General features: G+C 46.8%; 1 protein-coding gene across 7 annotated transcripts; it reads right to left on the bottom strand.

The window, feature by feature from the left end:
- Positions 1 to 1,791: 1,791 nt before the first annotated feature.
- Erlin2 (ER lipid raft associated 2) lies at positions 1,792 to 17,858 on the bottom strand. Of its 7 annotated transcripts, none has more exons than NM_001379176.1 (13): positions 17,064 to 17,410; positions 16,286 to 16,395; positions 16,051 to 16,172; positions 13,979 to 14,060; positions 12,284 to 12,330; positions 11,829 to 11,890; positions 11,560 to 11,685; positions 9,458 to 9,531; positions 9,244 to 9,302; positions 8,904 to 8,995; positions 7,754 to 7,843; positions 5,136 to 5,215; positions 1,792 to 4,796 (listed from the first exon to the last, which is right to left on the bottom strand). In NM_001379176.1, the coding sequence occupies exons 3-13, from the start codon at positions 16,155 to 16,157 to the stop codon at positions 4,593 to 4,595; spliced, it is 1,023 nt and encodes a 340-aa protein (NP_001366105.1). In that variant the 5' UTR covers positions 16,158 to 16,172; positions 16,286 to 16,395; positions 17,064 to 17,410; the 3' UTR covers positions 1,792 to 4,592. The 7 variants fall into 7 exon arrangements, with proteins under 7 accessions (NP_001366105.1, NP_001366106.1, NP_001351406.1 ...); NM_001379177.1 differs by having other exon boundaries at positions 16,302 to 16,395; NM_001364477.1 differs by having other exon boundaries at positions 16,302 to 16,395; positions 17,323 to 17,410.
- Between the last annotated feature and the right edge of the window lie 643 nt (positions 17,859 to 18,501).

The raw sequence follows: 18,501 nt of genomic DNA, 5'->3' as shown, positions 1-18,501 counted from the left end.
TAAATGGACATGGCAGCAAACTGTCTTCAGAATATTTATATCCACAGGTTAGTGCTGACCTCAGCCTTGGATAAAGAAGCTGTTTGTGTTACAATGGATAATGATTAACAGAGTCACAACTGGTCAAAGTGCTCAAAATAAATGACTATTGAACCCTATCAGAGCATCTGTGCTACCTCCTTCAAGGTTCAAAGAACCTCTTGGAAGAGGGGGGGGATATGGAAAAAAACAAAACAAAACTAAGAGCCAGAGGGTAGTAGGGAGGTGTAGTGTGAACTGCTATATCTCCTGTGCCCATTACCAACGGCGACAGCTGTGGTCACCTGTGCAGGACTGGGGCTGTGAATGAGGCGGGAGCTCCTGAGGATCGTGGGACAGCTGTGCTTACTGAGGAAGGGGAGCCATATTTCTCAGTGGTGTTGCTACTAGAAAGTTGCCCTTGCCTAAATAACTCACAGCTCAGGCTTATGCAAGCAACCCTACTTAAAAGAAAAATAAAACGTAGGGGAACAGGATGATGTGCCAGAGGGGTGATATCTAGGGAAGGCTGCCCCCTTTTCATAGGAAGGGGGAAGGAAGAATGGAGGGAGGAGCTGTGTGTGTGTGTGTGTGGGGGGCCTGGGAAGAGAGAAGGGGCTGATATTGGAATATAAAGTGAATAGATAAATAGTAAAGAAAAATAACATAATTCATTAAGTAAACTCAGTTTTAGTGAATTTTTTTTTTTAAGTAAGAAGGGGGCTTGATGGGAAGAAAAGTTTGATGGGAGGGTAAGGGATTAAGATGCTAATGTGTGTGTGGGGGTTATGGTCAAAGTGCAAATTGTGAAAGAACCATTTTCAAAAAGAAAGGAAGCACAGTGTAAGAAAAACATAAGAAAACAACAATGAAAAACATGGTGGGAAGCGCACGCCTTTAATCCCAGCACTCGGGAGGCAGAGGCAGGAGGATTTCTGAGTTCAAAACCAGCCTGGTCTACAGAGTGAGTTCCAGGACAGCCAGGGCTATACACAGAAACCCTGTCTCGACACCCCCCCCCCCAAAAAAACCCCCAAAACCAACCAACCAACCCCCCCCCAAAAAAAAACCAAGAAAACTATGTTGTGGCAGGGTGGGGGAGAGGGAGATGGCTCAGAGGTTAAGAGCACTGGCTGCTCTTGAGGAGGACCCTGCTTGATTCCAGCAAACAAGGAACAACTCAAAACTGCCCCGTCCGGGAAATCCAATGCCCTCAGCTGGCCTCCATAGGCACCAGGTATGCATGTGGAATACAGACATACATCAGCAAAATACCCTATACTACATACACTAAACCAAAACCCAAACCAAGATATCCCAAACTTGTTATTTAAAAGAAAATATCCAGTTAAATGCAAATTTCAGATCAAGTGCAAATTCTTCTATAAAAGTAGGTGTTGTAAAACATTTGGATGGTATATAGTTTTTGTAAAGTTCACTGACATTAACATTTATCTAGTGACACTAGGCGAGGCAGCTTGCCACAGCCAGTCTGGGAGTTACCTACTTAAACTGATATTACATGAGGTTAGGGTCAACTGGGAATGCCTTTATCTTCTGGAGAAATGCAGCAATGTGTTAATTCTGTTTGTTTTTGCCATAGTCTCACTATGCAGACCAGGCTGGGCTCAAACAGATCCTTCTCCTCGGGTGCTGGAGCTAAAGGCATGTACCAGCATGCTGGTAAGAATCTATATTACCTGGATATATTTTTAGGGAAAGCCTAAGAAGGAAGTTTGATTTCTATCACCTGTCCTCCAATCTACTGGTAAATTTTACCTTAATCAAAAAAAGACAAAAACATTTTATTTAGCAAGACTGAAATTAAATCCAAAATGTAAGTATATTCACATTGAGACCTTTTTTTGTTGTCTGAAACAAATCCTGGAGCTATTAACCCAAGGTAATTTATCTAGTGGTATCATTTATGGAATAATTACTATAACAAGAATCATTTCTCAGTTATAAAGGCTCATTAATGCCCTTGGGGCACACTGAAAAAATTGCTTTAACTATTCAATCACCAGTTTACACAGAAGTAGAGATAAAAAGGAATGGAAGTACAAACACATGATTGCCCATTACAGCTTTTATAAGGAAACAAACAGTGGCTAGAAGCCCACTGAGGACAAGGAAGTAGGTAAAGTTCCCAGACAGAGGGGCTATTGTCCAGGTAGTTTACCGACGGCCAGCTGACGACAGCCCAGGTCAGTAAGCACGGCTATCTCACTTTCACAAGACACACGGCCCCACAGGCCGTTTATACACCTCCCTTTTCAGAGCACTTCATTCCTCCTCAGTACCCACACTGAGTCCTCCACACCTATTTTTAGTTATATAAAAATTATTAAACTTAGGCTTCCTTACAAACATTCTAACCATATATTGAAAAGTGATTAAAAACCTATATGGAATATAAATTGCTTCTGCAACATTTAGTGAGTGAGAAGCATTCTACCAAGGTGGCTGGGCCTTGGGAAAGTCCTACAAAAACTGAATTTTACAAACGGTTAACGTATTTTGATAGAAGTTCTACTTAAAAATAGCAGCTATGAATTCACTGCCTACAAAACTGCAGGCTTATCACATTTTACATGTTTAGAATTCAAATGCCTAAGTCAGATTTTATAGTATTACAAAAAACAAGGTCATAAAGACAGATGGGCTAGGCATCCCATGCTAAAAAGACATCTGAGTTCCATGATTTTACTGCTGGGACAGATACCAATAGCTACTGAATTTATGCTATGACATGGGGACATTTCTGTTCTGTTAAAGAAGTGACATTAAAGGGGCAGGGAAGGAGCAGCTGCAGCAGGACTTTACTGTGGCTCTTTGTAATGGAGGGATGAGCTCTCAGAATGCTAGTTACAGAGCCTCTCGGGCTAGGAGGGCGCTGGATGGCGGGGTACCCTCCCTCCTGCACCGACTCCACTGAAGTAGTGTTTTCTCAGGTGCACGTACAAGAGAGGATGCTGGGTATAGCACGTTGCTCTCAACAAGTGGTTAGCAGCAACAAATGAGAAGAAGATGAGTTGGTCTTGGGGAAAAAAACCCACTTTTGCAAGAGCTTTTGAGCACATTAAAATGTCCTTTTCAGGAACATTTTGTAGTTTGTACAGTGTGGCCAGGGTCAGTGGCCTGAGGAGTCAGGACAGAGAAGGGAACATCTGAAGTAAGCACAGTGAACCCTGCCTCTTTTTGGGTCGGCTGAATGCTTCCCAAATACCTGACAAGTCTGGTGCCACTTAGGAGCAAACTGGCCCGACTTACAAAACCAAAACTGAGGTGGGAATTGATGCCAGAAAATACCATTTATAGTAGTCACCTAAGAGAGAACAGTAGGTGCTTTGTGTGGGGGGAGGATGAGGTAGGGGACCAGCTAACAAGGCCAAGTCCTAAGCTAGAGCCAGTCATGGTTGCACAGGGTACTGCCATGTCTGCAGATTACCTGCAGAGCTGCCCTCCACAGAGGCATTCTGTGTGCACTCACAGGCCATGGTAGAGCCCCACCCCCAGTGCAATTTCAGGATAAGAAATCCCTTTCTCTCATATCTATTCTTCGCATTCTCAGTTTCCTAGGGTGACTCACTGGAGCCGACTCTCAAGTGGCTGCCTGCTCTCTTCATCAGTGTCAGACAAAGCCCCAGCACAGGCCACAGGCACTACTACTTGGGTGTCATCTGGCTGGGCCCTTCTCCACAGTGTTAAGGGCTCTTCAATGAAGAATCTCCATAATGATAAAGATGTTTGGTCTCAAAAGCATACGCATAATTAGCCACACAGCACCACAGTGCTAAGGGGTATAAGGAGCTACGTCATCAGCTAACAGCACTTGTTTGTTCCCATCTTAACGCTGAGTGCAACTCATGAATAGATTATTCAAGAAGAAATGAAATCACAGATCAGGTCAAAGTACGGAAAAGGAGTGTGTGGTGTGACCAAGCCCTGCTGCGGTGAGATGTAGCCAACAAACACTAGAGCAGAGTACAGTGTGTAGAAAACCTTGCAAAACCTAGCACCAAGTTCTTCCTAAAAAGGGCTCAAGACAGCTTAACTCTCAAGTAATCCACTCAGTCAAAAAGCCCAGCCGGCCAACGCTCTCTGCAGCTCATGTTCCGCAGCAGACGGCCTTCTGTCACGAGCCCCACACGCAGACACTGCCTACACTAGAGGCAAGGGAGAGAACTGTGGAGTACACTTTTCCCTGAAGGAATTCAAGCACGAGGAGGCAGCACACACTCTCCCTCTTCATACTGACAGTAGCTCCACTTAAACCAGCTTCAAAGTGACAATGTTGGTGTCTGCAGGTCAGAGGTCAAATCTACGGTGCATACACCTTCTCAGAAGTCATACAACTTACTTACCTGAATTAAAAATAAACCCAAAAAACAACTCTCCATCTGCTCTCCCTTCCCAGAAGGGGGTAAGTTTGTGTCCATTTCTTCCTTTTTAACCACAGTAAGAAGAGTCAAGGAAGGTAGTGTGGAAAGGAGGAGCGCTTTGCTCTGTCTCATCTTAAAGAATACAGCTCTCTCTAAGCTGCCCGAGCAGAGCTTGCAGACAGTGTTTCCTCAGTTCTCCTTTGTGGGTGCCTCGAGGGGCTCATCTTCTAGGCCAAAGCCCAGCTTGTCGTCGCTCAGCCCCTCAAACTGCTTGCCCAGCCCCCCTGCGGAATCCATAAACATGTTGGGGATGTCTTTGCCGAAGTAAATCTTGCTGTTGGAAGCAATGGCCTTGTACTTCATCAGCTGCAGGTATTCTGGAGTCAGCTTGAGCTGTGATGGAAGTGAAGAGAGCTTAGGGAGGGGACACCAGAGAGGAACTTCATCTGGGGAGGGCATCTGTCAAGCAGACATGTGTTTGCATGTCTCATGGCCTCCCTGTTACCCAGAAACCATTTTTTTCTGAGAGAAAATAATCTAAGGTCTATGACAGAGTAGCAACAGTTTCCAGAGTTTTCCTGTTCAATACAAAATGAAGCTTCTATTAAGGCTTCCCACACAAGAGAAGCGCTGTCTAACCCAGCAGAGGGTCCTCAGTTCTGTTGTGAGGGCTCTGGGTAGCGAGCGGCAGAGGCAACACCTCCTCAGGACGGTGGGTCAGGCGCCCTTTACCTTATTTGCTTCTGCGATCTTCAGCGCTGTGTAGCACTCAGCGTCGGCCTTCGCCTTCTCCCGGGCCAGGAACGCAGCATCTAAGGGGTGAAGGGTGCAGGGAACTGGATCAAGTACAAAACCATGGGAGGTACAGTCTGGGGGCTGGCAATTATAGCTCAGTGGTATAGACAGCACTTGTCCAGCACACATAAAGTCCAGGTTCCATTCCTGGCACTGCAGAAAACAAAAACCCAACAAAGACACTTTCTGGTCTCCATGGCCTTGGAGAGATTGTTTTGTGTGTGTGTGTGTGTTTTGTGTTTGAAATGGTCTCACCTTATAGCTAGGCTAGCATTGGACTATGCAGACTTCCTGTTAGTACAGAGAAACCAATTCTCTAAAAGAAAGTAACGTGAGATCTTCCCGACAGTGCAGCAAGAGCTTTGGTTTACTGCAGGACACCTCCATCTGGCTTCATCATACATGATGTACACTATGCATATCATATGGTGTCACCCTGACCCTGCCTTTCCAGTGCTGGGATTACAAACATGCACTGCCTTGCCTGTTCAATACCACAGATGACCCTTTCCAACTTCATCTCCCCAAAGTTTCTAACAGTGATGAGGTTGGCTAACTCTAGATTCGTGCATGCTGGTCCAGAGGAGCGCTGTCTGGTTCAGACCTGCTTCAGCACTTCATGTAGCAGTAACCCTCCGGCTCAGTGATGATGCCCAGCTCAGCTTTGAGCCCTGTGGCCCGGGGATGCGCCAGCTGCACTCCAATCACATTCACAAGGAAATATTCAGGGGCAATAATTAATTGGGGATGCTGGTTTATGGTTGTTTTTGTTTACTTTCCACCATTTTAAAAAAATTAAAACCTTTTCATTATTACAGTGTTTATTTACTGAGAGGGGTGGAGCACGGACAGCATGGCACATGTGTGGAGGTGAGAGGACAACTTAGGGAACTCAGGTCTCTCCTCTGCCATGATCTAACTCGGGCTGTCAGGCTTGGCAGTGAGTGCTTCCGTTGCTGAGCCATCTCAGCTGGCCCGCTACTGGTGTTTTTGAGACGCTTTTCTATGTCACCCAGTAATCCCAGTGGATTACTCTCTTTCCACCCTTAGGCTTGTTGGTATAAATTCGGGGCCTCGGGTTTGACAGCAAGCACTTCCACCCACTGGATGACTTCATCTGCCCTTCATTTCTCTTTTCACTCTCAAGAAAATGCCCTGTGCACGATCTACACAAGCAACACAATGATCCATCTTATAAAAGTTTATTTTTGAGTATGTGTATCTGTGTGTGATTATGTGCTTATAAGTGCAGATGTCTACAGAACCAAGAGGGTCAAATCCTTCTGGAGTGGGATTTATAGGTGGTTGTGACCTGCACAATGTGTGTACTGGATACTAAACTCAGGTTCTCTGGATGAGCAATTAATCTCTCTTAGCAGCTGTGCCTCTCTCAGCCCCATGACAACCATTTATAGGAAATGAAAACACTGCTTTACCAAGAGCTCCCTGGTGAGAGCCCACGATCTGTGACATCCTAATCAGCTGCTTGGTAGGTCCCTGCAAAACCTGCAGGCTCCACAGTGAGTGTATAATTACACGGAACACTGTGGCCTGAAGCTTCCTTGAGGATCCCTTTGTCCTGGAAATCATGTAGAACACTACATGAAGCAAGGTGAGGGCAGTGGGGAAGTGAGGGCCCAGGAGGGGACTGCAGTGAGCGATGGCTGGAAGCGAGTGACCAACACTTCTCAGCTCCAGAGCTGCACATGCTGAAAAGGGTCGTCACCAAGGCTAACCTAATGTCTGTGTGGGCCTGGAGAGCAAATAAGATGAAAGTATGCAACCAACTGCCTCCTGTCCCCTAACAGGGTCTTGCTATGGATGACAGTGTGTATCAACATGCCTGGCTCTAGAGAGAGCAAAGGCAGGAAGAGCTGCTGCTTGGGTCCAATGTCAGAGTGATCAGACACACTTGTCAGCCTGAGCTCAGCTCAACGGGGGCTGTGAGATCTTTTTCCTTCTCTTCCTCTTCCTTTCTTGTCTCTTTTCTTTTCTGAGCCAGGGTCCTGCTCTGCAGCCCAGAATGTCCTATGACCCACCACCCTGTTCTGCCTTTACCCTAGGTGCTGAGACTCTAGGACTATGCTACCACGCCTGGACTGACACCCTTGCTTCCAGCACTGTTTAGTTAGTTACTTACAAACATTTATTTATGTGTATGTATGGGTGCATGTGCAAGCATGCCCTGGGGAGTGCTCAGGGCTCAGATGACAGCTCTCAGGAGCTGGCTCTCTCTTCCCACCCTTAGGCTTGTTGGTATAAATTCGGGGCCTCGGGTTTGACAGCAAGCACTTCCACCCACTGGATGACTTCATCTGCCCTTCATTTCTCTTTTCACTCTCAAGAAAATGCCCCGTGCACAATCCACACAAGCAACACTTGCTGAGCCGGTATTCCTGCCTCCTGTCAATGCTGGCTCCAAGTTCTGACCCTAAGTCTAAGCGGAGGAGAACTAGTGTTTCAGAGACATCACGACACCTGAAACAGAGACTAAAGAGCTCAGGAAATAACTCAGCCACCCACGCTCCATCAGGAACAACATCATGAGTGCTCACCTTCAATTTCTGAGATCTTCTTCTCTGTCTCCTTCTCCATCACCTTTTGCCCATAGGTGATTTCTGCAACCTGTGCCACTTTTTCTGCCTCTGAGAGAATAAAGCAGAGAAACGATTTACTGCTGACATGTCAAAAGCTTGGCTAGGGAGGTGAGATGGCTCAGTGGTAAAGGTGCCTGCTGATGCAAGTTCCACCCGAAGCCCCAAATGGTGGAAGGAGAATTGGCTCCCACAGGCAGCCAGGCTGTCCGCCAGCCTCCACATAAGTGCCATGGCATGCATGTGCCCACACTTACACAAATAATGTCAAACAAAAGACCTTGATTGACTGTACCTGTCCCCTGATCTGAGCGCCCTAATACCTGACTGGGTTTGCTCAGATAGAGCCAAGTCCACAGCGGGCACACCTGAGCAAAGACGATTGTCCCCGTGAACACAGGAGCACAGCGTCAGCATCAAGCAGTAACTGAGGGAGCTGACCCAGGAGAAAGCATGTTTAGGGGAAGTCAGCCTTTTAAAGTCACTCTGCCATTTCACTTTAGGAAATAGCTCTGGTTGACCGGAGCTTCAGTGCTTTTTCTTATTTGCCACATGGCCTTGGACGCATGTACAGATCTCAGTGAAACAAACAAGGACCTCAAGATGCTGAGTGGGTACAAGTGCTTGCTGGGCAGTCTGCGACCTCAGTATACAGTGGGAGGAGCATCCTGGAAGTTGTTCTCTGACCTCCACAATTGTGCCATGGCATATCAGCTCCTACATACAGGCATAGCTCCCAACTCCCACCTCACCCCACAGAATAATAAATAAAATAATATTTAGGAAATCAAATGAACAAGAAATCCAAGCAAATGACAGCACTTTCCTCTGGAGGTGATATGACAATTGAATTATTTCATATATCAAGTGAATTCTCAGTGAATGGCAGTCATTCCTATTAAGAAAATGCCCTTCCACTTCGGAGACTCAACACTCACTCACTCACTATGTCCATGATCTGATAATTTCCACTTAGCTCCTGGGGATATGAACACCACCCCAGCACACCAGAAGCATTTTGAGGGAATTAACCATGCCTTGGCCTTCCTTACATCATCCTACCATCCCCAACCCTTATTCCCTGAAAGGGGATTAGAGAACCAACACAGACCAATGAGGGCCTTCTTCCTCTCTGTTTCTGCCTCCTTTTCCACCACCTTCTGCTTCTGGGCTGCAATGAGAAGCTTCGTCTTCTCGCTTTCCCTGGAAACAGAAACATAAACAAGTTTAATAAAGCAGACCTGCCAGTAACCTTCCTTGTCTGTCCCTGAATCTCCACTTCTAGGACTCTCTCACTTTTTAAAAGCACCACTGCTCTCCAGGGCTCCTCTGTGGCCCTGAGTGCTGACATGCCCCCAAGCTTACAGTGCAGCAGACTAACATGCTAAAGAAAGCAGGAATCAGAGCTTGTGGCTCTGGGCTGGGGCCAGCTTAGGCCAGGGCATACTCACATCAGCTCATAGTTCCTGCGGATTGCCTCAGGTATATTGGGCTTTGTCACTCGCACAGCCTGGAGAAGGGCACAAATAACAACTGATGGGAAGGAAGATGATAGTGGTCAGAGACATCAGCTCTGACGGGCTCTGGATGTCAGTGTGCTAACAGAGCATCCCTCGAGAAAGCACATTGTCAAATACAGGCACTCCCCGCTCAGGCAATGCTTACTTGGATAACCAGCCCAGGGGCCATGGAAGTCAGGTCCTGCTGCAAAGCCAACTTGAGGTTTTCATCAATTTGATCTGGAATCAAAAAGACACAAATGGAGCTGTTTAACTGTAGGTGGGGAGAGAAGAGTGTGGAGAAAGCACCAGCAACCCCCCTGTAGTCTTTCCAACACAGTGTCTATACCCAAGCCAGAAACCTAAGGTGAGACCCTAGAACACTCTTCCATGGAAGTGAAATACAGAAGTAATCTGTTACTCTGGCCTCAAAATAAATCCCCTTCATTGTTTAAAGCATCAACCATATCTCTCAGGGCGCCTAAGCTTAAGAAACAAAAAACAATTGTAAGCATTCCTTGAGTAGCCTTTGTCACATGCCATAACTGACCTCCTCTGAACAGCAACAGTAAAGCTGCCTCTCTGGCCTGTGCCTCCTTTCCTGCCTTCTACCACTGAGATCTCACAGGGGTGCTGGGAAAAGTCAACAGAAGCAGGCTGAGATATCTGAGCAGAATCACACGATTATTGTCAGCTGCCTCGTGCTTTAGTCAGCTGTGCCCCAGCCGTAGCTTCTGAGAACAGCGAGTCTCCTTCCTTTTATGGATTTCAAACTGAGGACAATGGAAGCTAGCTAGCAACCAAAGCATGAGCCTTTGGTTTGGGGGTGGGGTAGGGAGTGGCACAGCGGCAGAGCACTTGCTGGGCATGCAGAACTCTGGCCCTGGATGAGTCTATCTAGCAACACACACACACACACACAGAGAGAGAGAGAGAGAGAGAGAGAGAGAGAGAGAGAGAGAGAGAGAGAGAGAGACGCCTGCTTAATACTATGTTTTGATTGTTACAGTGTTAAAAGTACTCTCAACGGCCCTATGGTAGGCAAGGGTTTGTTATGTGTCTACATGTGAATATGTTCTCACGAGCCTCTTAGTATTGAGGGAAAGAAAGCATAAAACTAGCCCCTCCATTTGATATGGGCTTAAGAGTACAAGAAGAAATAGATACCATGCTGGTTTATTTTTGTCAACATAACACACACCAGAGACAACTGGGAAAAGGGAATGTCCACTGAAGATCTGCTTCTGCCAGACTAACCCGATGGGCACGTTATAGAGGCATCTGCTTGCTTATGACAGAGGTGGGAGGATGCTATAAAAAATGCACGCACAGTTAAGTGCGAAAGGTCAGCCAGTAAGCAGTACTCTCCATGGTCTCTACTTCAGTTTCTGCCTCCAGGTTCCTGCTCTGACTTCCCTAATGAAAGACCTTGATGCGGAAGTATAAAAACCTACACTTCTTTCTTTACTTCTAGAATTAAGCAGGAACCTACCATTCTCACACACACAATGTTTCCCAGCACTCAGTGGGAGGACCACTCAAGTGACAGGGGAGGAGGGGGTCTGGTTGCAGCTCTGGCATCTACTTGCAGCAACTCATTTTCTTGCTCTTGGCCCCATGAGGGTTTGTGCCTTGTCTTAGTGTGCCAAGCTTACTTGATGTCCCTGGGAGGCCTACTCTTCTCTCGGGGGAGAGAGATCTAGCGGGGAGGGGAAGAAGGGGTAGGGACTGGAAGCTATGGATGGAATGTATTGTATGAGAGAAGAAAAAAATTTAAAAAGAATACATTAGGCTACATGCCTTGTAAGATTCCTCTCACTGCATTCTCATTCTAGAATATTCGGGGTAGTGAGGACACTACTGTCCCAGTCTGCTGTTCAGGCCAGCAGTGGCTGCTCTATCCACTCTTACTGCAATGCCTATGCCCTACTACTCCAAGGAGCTTCCATTGTTCTTAACTTTTCTTTTTTTTTTGGTGGGTGTGGGTGTGGGTATGGGTATGGATGTGGGTATTTATTTAGAAAAAGTCTTACTTTGTAGCCCACGCTGGCATTGAATTTGCTTTCTTCCTGCCTCAGCCTCCTGAATGCTAGGATTACAGGTATAGACAACTCTGCTGGGCTGTTCTTGCTATTATCTGGAACCCTCTTTGTGACTGGCCGCTGTGTAGTCCCCATTCTTTGGTGTGGTGGCTCAGAAGCAGACAGAGAGAGGGTTGCTGGAGCCTGCCTGGCCTCAGGGAGGGGTGGAGTGGCACCACGTTCTTACCAAACAGCTCGATATAGACTTCCTGAAGAGTATGAACGCTGCAGAACTGGTTAAGCTCATGATGGATCTTGTTGAAGATGAGGGCCTTGTCATAGTCTGCAGTATAGTTCTTCACTATATCATACACTGTGGGGAAGGAGAGGGCTCAGCATAAGAAAAGCCAAGACTTCAAACTTCTCAACACGATCTCAGCAGCTGTACTTCTCAGTTCTTGTGGGGTTCAGACAAACGGTGTGTGCACGAGTGTATGGACAAGCTAGAAGTCATACCTGCATTTGGGACCAGGAAGTTCACCACTTCAATTCTGTCAAAGTAGATCATCACACCACCACTATTGGAGAGAGAAGTGGTAATGACGTTACCAGAGAGCTCTGGAATCTGGTGAAATCTCCTAAGGAGATGACTTGAGACACATGAGTGAACAGGAGGAGGATAATGTTTGTGCAACGTGAGGCAGCTCACACCTCTCAGCAGGAGGTGTGCAGAGCTTCTGACCTGCACAAGGAAGCAGTGAGACCTCTGCAGTGTCAGGAAAGAACGGGCAGTTCCTATCTTCTGAGTCACTAGTGTCTTCTGACAGAGCACTCTGGGTGCCTGCAGTTTGCCTCTCATCCCGGCTCCACTTCAGTCTGCACTGCCTTTCCCTCACAGCATCTCTCACGGCGGCCTCCCGCCTCTCCTCTCTTACTTGCTGGGCTCACCAGCCTTATTCTGGGTTCCTTACCTGGTTCCACATGGTACGTTCTTCACTTCATCAGTTTGGAGAGTGGTCTGGAGACAGAGGAAACATCAATGAATGTAAAACGGGCAGTGACAAAGAGGCCCACCTACTATTTGGAAGGCCCAAAGCCTTTGTCTTCGTAACTGATGGCTCGATTGGATTGAGCTTTGCTCTTGCTAAACATGACTGTCCCATCTAGCATAGTGAAACTAATCATTAAGTGCCTATTCTTGTGTGACACAAGAGAACATGAAGAACATATGGACGGGTAGGATCATTTAAAAAAAAAAAGACAGTTTGGAGCCTGCATGGTGTGTTTTACTAGGGCTGGAGTAGCAGACTCCTTTTCAACCTGCTTCAGAATACAGTATCTGCTCAGCATCACTGTGAGACTCAGGTAAGAAAAAACTACCCAAAGCACTGTGAAGGCCACACAGCAAGGCAGAGGGAAGACGGGTGCTCTGCTGGGTTAATTTAATTTTCTCTCTTTCACTCTTTTGTGGTAGGAATTGAGTTCAGGGCCTGGTGTAAGCTGGCCTCTATCTCTGTGTGACACCCCCCAGTCCCTTGCTGAGTTGGTTTTAAAAGTTATTCCTGAAGTCTGAGTTTTCTTAGTTGGATATACTTTTTTAAATATATAATTTATTTTTATTTACACTGCTGTTTTGTCTGCATGAGTAAGAGAATAAGATCAGCTGGAACAGGAGTTACAGACATTTGTGAGCTGTGAGCTGCCTTGTGGGTACTGGGAATTGAACCAGGCTCCTCTGGAAGAGTAGCCAGTATTCTTTTTTTGTTTTTTAAAAGCATTTTTTAATAGATATTTTCTTCATTTACATTTCAAATGCTATCCCCAAAGCCCCCTATACCCTCCCCCAGCCCTGCTCCCCAACCCACCCACTCCCACTTCCTGGCCCTGGCATTCCCCTGTACTGAGGCATATAAAGTTTGCAATACCAAGGGCCTCTCTTCCCACTGATGGCTGACTAGGCCATCCTCTGCTACATATGCAGCTAGAGACACGAGCTCAGGGTGATTCTGGTTAGTTCATATTGTTCCTCCCCTTTAGCAGTAGCCAGTATTCTTAACCACTCAGCTATCGCTCTGGCCCTGTCTTGGTTGGATATACTTTCCTCCCCATGAAATTATATTTATAGTTTTGAATTTCAAATAAGTACAAGCAAAATTCCATGTTTTATTTCCAACTGTCATGTTTAACCTATGATATAATATGCACACATACTTGACTTTTCTTCTAAACATTCATTAAAAAAAAAATTCTTCTTTAGCTCTTCCCCAAAAGTGAGGAAATAATCTCTACTTGGGGCTGATAGGCCAAAGCCAGTCACTGGCTTCATTCAGCTATTTCAGTGATCAAGTGACATTACAGAAGAGCCTCTGACTGTGTGTGTGGGGGGGGGGGTGGGAAGAGAGAGAGAATCCTTAAGTCTGTCAATGAAAAGGTATTCATCTAACCTCTAAATAACTTCAAATTGTGTGAGAGAGAGAGAATCCTTAAGTCTGTCAATGAAAAGGTATTCATCTAACCTCTAAATAACTTCAAATTGTGTGTGAGAGAGAATCCTTAAGTCTGTCAATGAAAAGGTATTCATCTAACCTCTAAATAACTTCAAATTGTGTATTAGTCAACAACCCAAATTTGAAATGATCCAGCCATCCCACACGAGCCACAAATACCTGTACAGACTTATAGGATGTGATGAACGGGAGCATGAGATGGAAACCCGGGCCACTGGTGGAGGTCAGCAGGGCACCACCTCTATAGAGGAGGAGAGAGCAGATTCAGTATCCCAAGAGAGGGTCCTTAGATCAGTGCTTCAACCCGTGGGTCCCAATCCCTTTGGGGTCAAATAACTCTTTCACAAGGGTCACTTAAGACACAGACATTTACATTACAGTTCACAACAGTAGCAAGATTACAGATATAAAGCAGCAATGAGCATAACTGTGTGGATGGGGTCACCACAACATGGGTGTCTCTATTAAAGGGTCCCAGCATTAGGAAGGTTGTGAACCACTACCTTAGATCAAGACTTAAGGCCACCCATCTCTGTATTCCTATAGAAATTTAATGTAGAGTGACACGGTTACTCCTTCTCCCTTTCTTCCATCTCAACACTCTAGGAAGCCTGATGGAAAAGTCAGACCATTAGTCAGACCTTTTCCACCAGAGAAGGAAGGATGGAGCCTAAGGAAACCAAAGGCAGCAGAATCCCTGGCTACACATGGGTCCAGAGAGAAGTCTGCCAGGGCGGCTGTGCCTGTGGTGACCACCAGAGCGCTCCACCCAGTTTCAACGAGCAGCATTACTGTTGGAGTCCAGTGACATAGACAATTAAAAGAATAGTTTTGGGGGCAGTGCTCAGGGCACCAGGGCATCACACATTCTAGTATTTGCCATGATGAGCTACACCTTGCTCGCTCCTTACGTAACTTTAGCAGGAAGTGAGAAGACTCCGTGATAGAAGAGGCAAGTGGGATTTAACTAAGGGAGAAGGATCTGCTTTCTCTCACCAAGCTCCAGAATCCTCTGGGGCCTGGCATACGATATCTCACCGTTTCTGAGACGGATCTTGCTACATAGCCCTGGTTTGCCCAGCACCTGCTATGTAGCCCAGGCTGACCTAAAACTCATAGTAATCTTCTTGCCTTAGCCCTAACCCAAGTGGGGAATTACTGGTGCTGAGCCACTATACTGGTTCAAGAATAATTTTAAAGTCATTTCAATACACATAATATATATATAATATATATATTTGACATATAGTCCTAATCAAGTTGTACATGACTGACAAAATTCAAAGCTTTTGGGGGACACGAAAGCAGAATGGTGGAGATAAATTACCAAAGACAGGAAACTCAATAAAAGTTTCCATTTCTTTTTTTAATGTATGTTCTTAAACTCCAGGTCTTGAGTATGTTAGTCAGAAGCTTTTCCACAGAGCTACAACTCTCATTTAATGATCATTTAGAGCTTGCTACTGGCAGTCCACAAATAAGTATTACAGGGCTCATATATGAGGAGGGGTCAAGATGAACATATTGGCACACCCCTTTAATCCTAACACCTCGGAAGCAGAGGCAGGAAGATCTGAGTTCAAGTCAGTCTGGTCTACGTAGAGCATTCCAGGCAAGCCAGAGCTACATAGCGAGACCCTGTCTCAGAGGGGGTGGTGGTGGTGTCATATAGGCTTACAGCAAGGGCTGGGGGTATATTTAGTGGTAGGGCAATTACCCAGCATGCATTAGCCTGTGACTCTGATCCTCAGCACCACAAACCAAACAATTAGTCACGCAAATTCCCCTTCTAAAACCTACAATGAAAACCTTGGTCACAAAAGCCACTGGAAAGAAAGTAATTCGAGATCATTTAGGAGTCATTCCCCGAAAGCTGCCCTGATACAAATCATCCTTAGAGCCTTTACATTTTTTTTGAAACATTCACTTTAAAACAGTCTCTCAAGTTAGCAGAGTACACTTCTCAAGTTGCCATCAAGCACTGGGACTGTGCCAACTTTTGGAGAAGCAGCCTTGCAGGGTGGAGACAAGATTCTTCAGGTGATGAAAGAGAAAACTATGTCAAGAGATGATCTTGGAAGAGCAATGGTTCCTTCAGATTTTGCTTTTAAACCCACAAATTCATATCAGCAGCACCTTAAAATACTAAAGGCAGTTTTAAGTTTATAGACTTAAATAAAGACACGCGTGCACCTTATAAGCGGTGAGGGAGCCATCTGTCTCTGCCTTACCTGTAATATACTCCAATATGTCCCTCTTCTATCTTGTGCACAGCTGAGAAGAGAGATGCACAAAAGAAACTGGAAGCCACGGCCACAACAGCTCCCAACTGAGCCATCAGTGAACCTGTATCCTAGAGAGAAGATATGGGACAATGTGTAGCCTGACGTACAGGAGAGCCACCAAGCTGAAGCTCACGTAAAGTGATTCTGGGGCAGCCTGCTGTAACACACACACACTACTTGCCAGATCTACAACTCACTGTGTCCTTGTTCTCAGTCAACATTCCGTTCCTTAACTGTGGAAGTATAATTCCCATTGAAGCAAGGGGGCATTAGCTCCAGAAACAGCTATACCTAAGAGAGATTTGGTGCCATTTGGGCAAGGTTCAAAACACAGCCTTCTCTCCCCTTCACGTTAACATGTTGTCAACAGAGCCATTTATACTTGTAAGGAAGAGAGGCAGCTGCAGGGTGCTGGCCCAAATTACAGAGGATGTCAAATGACAGGCAGCTGTGGCTATGTATTTCTGGTCAGAGCCTCCTACTTCTAATTGCCTGCCATTTCGAAGGAAACCACCAGTCATTCCCTTAGGACCCTGAGGGGGGGAAGAGAGAGAGGGAGGGAGGGAGAGAGAGAAGAGCAAGCAACTGAGTTCCGACGTAGGATTCTCTCTCTGATCTGTCCTCCACCTTCTCTGTTGTTCCTTTGGACTTAAACGGGACAGATCTCTATGTAAAACTGTAACACATTCTCCCATATCCTTTGCCCCCGCAAGCCCCATGGTTATAGGAAACTGGAAATGTCTCAGGCTGGAGACTCTGGACTACTCCGAAGTGAGGGTGGGGTGGGGTGGGGTGGGATGTCCCCAAATGTCCAGGGTCCCAGATGCCACAGAGTTACATGTAGACACTCATTTCCTGAACCCTGAAGGATCTGGAAAACACTACAGTGACGGACGTGCACACCGGGCACAGGGCACGGAGTCCACCTCTCAGGTCTGACTAATTTACTTATTTTTTACCGTAGCGGCCTTCAGCTACCGAGCAGCAGGAGTGTCCTCTCTGCAAATGTCCTCACTACCACCCCAAAGCCACCTCTTGCCCTTTCCCCGCCCTCCTCCGCGAGGCAGACACGGCCGAGAGCTTCCGCTCGGACCCGTGGGCAGGGGACTGGACTCCCGGGTGGGCGAGCTGAGGGGGCTCAGGACGTCAGCTCCAGCCGCGCCCACCCCCCGAGCCTCAGCGATGCCGAGCGTGCACGGAGGGGCGGCGGCCGCGTACCAGGCTGTCCCTCCAGGCGCTCCGTACACAGCCGAACCCCCGTGCAACCGTAGAAACCGCCACACCCCTCAGCACCCTACTTCCTTCCGGGCCAGTCGCTTCGATGACGCCATCAGTCCGCGCGCGCGCAAAAAATAAAAAAAATAAATAAATAAAAAGAAGACCCCGCCCACACCACACCCCTGTGCTCGTCCGGCCGCTCCGCCCCCTCGCGCTGCGAGCCGCAGTGTTCGGCGGTGGCGCCAGGGGACGCTCGCGAGCTGGCACACTGGCTGCGCACCTAGGCTTGCGGGTTTTAGGATGCCCAGGGCTGGCAGAGCGGGCTCCGGACACCAAGGCTCTGGTATCACCTTCCGAGGCGCTGGCTTCGGAGGTTGCTAGAGATTCTCCTTCGCTTCAAGTCCGAGCTGGATTTCTTTTCTTCTTCCGGAGCCGGGATCAATGCGATGCAGCGTTCTTGTCCTTCTGCTCGCTTCTTTTCCTGCTGCATTAGCCGAAGGAAACTTTCAAAGGTGCAGATTATGACGTCGCCAGTCAACAGTCCTACTCTGAGTTGCCCTTTATACTTTTCTGAGAGCTTTGTTTGGCCTTGAGGTCCCCACAGCAACATAAAGTAATTAACAAGGAATTATTGTTCCGATTTTTAATGAACGGATTCTGAAATCTGTGAGTGCTGAGGTCAACAGCAGTTGTTGAAAACTTAGCATTTCCTTAATAGTTCGGGCTTCCTGTCTTGCTTAACACATGCCATGGTGAGCTTTTGTCTGTCATCTGCACCCCCCCCCCCCCGGGGGGGTATAGCAGACCAGGAAGAAAACGTTTTTCCTAGCCTAAAGCCCTCACATGACCTCACCCTGCCATAGCGTTACCTTTGGACATTCATACTGGGCCTTTTCTCCGTTTTGTCCTGGGGCTGGAACTAAGGGCTTTATGGCTGTCCTCTATCCCCAATCTGCTTCTTTAGCAGGAAATTTCTAAACCGGCCACTGCAGTCATTTTGTTTGCAGGCCAGGAAGTGCCCACTTTAACTCCTGCTTTTAGTACATGAAAAGGCTTTTCCGTACAGTAGATGGCCAGTGGTCAATGTCCGACGATTTTAGGACTCAGGAAAAGAAGAGTAAAGGAACCCCTTTGTCTTCTCCCAAAAGCCAAGGCACTGAAACTGAATTCAAAGTTCCG

The sequence above is a fragment of the Mus musculus genome, chromosome 8 (assembly GCF_000001635.26).
Source record: "Mus musculus strain C57BL/6J chromosome 8, GRCm38.p6 C57BL/6J".
Lineage (NCBI taxonomy): Eukaryota > Metazoa > Chordata > Mammalia > Rodentia > Muridae > Mus > Mus musculus.
This window is presented reverse-complemented; position numbering and strand designations above follow the sequence as displayed.

Bases quoted from the DNA above. Each gene is read 5' to 3' on its own strand.
- Erlin2 (NM_001379177.1), bottom strand. From the start codon at position 16,358: ATGGGAATTATACTTCCACAGTTAAGGAACGGAATGTTGACTGAGAAC. The intron at 9,532-11,559 runs GTAAGAACGTGG...TTTTGATTCCAG, and splicing joins AGTCTATATCGAGCTGTTTG to ATCAAATTGATGAAAACCTC. The intron at 8,996-9,243 runs GTGAGTATGCCC...TTCTGTTTCCAG, and splicing joins CGCAGGAACTATGAGCTGAT to GGAAAGCGAGAAGACGAAGC.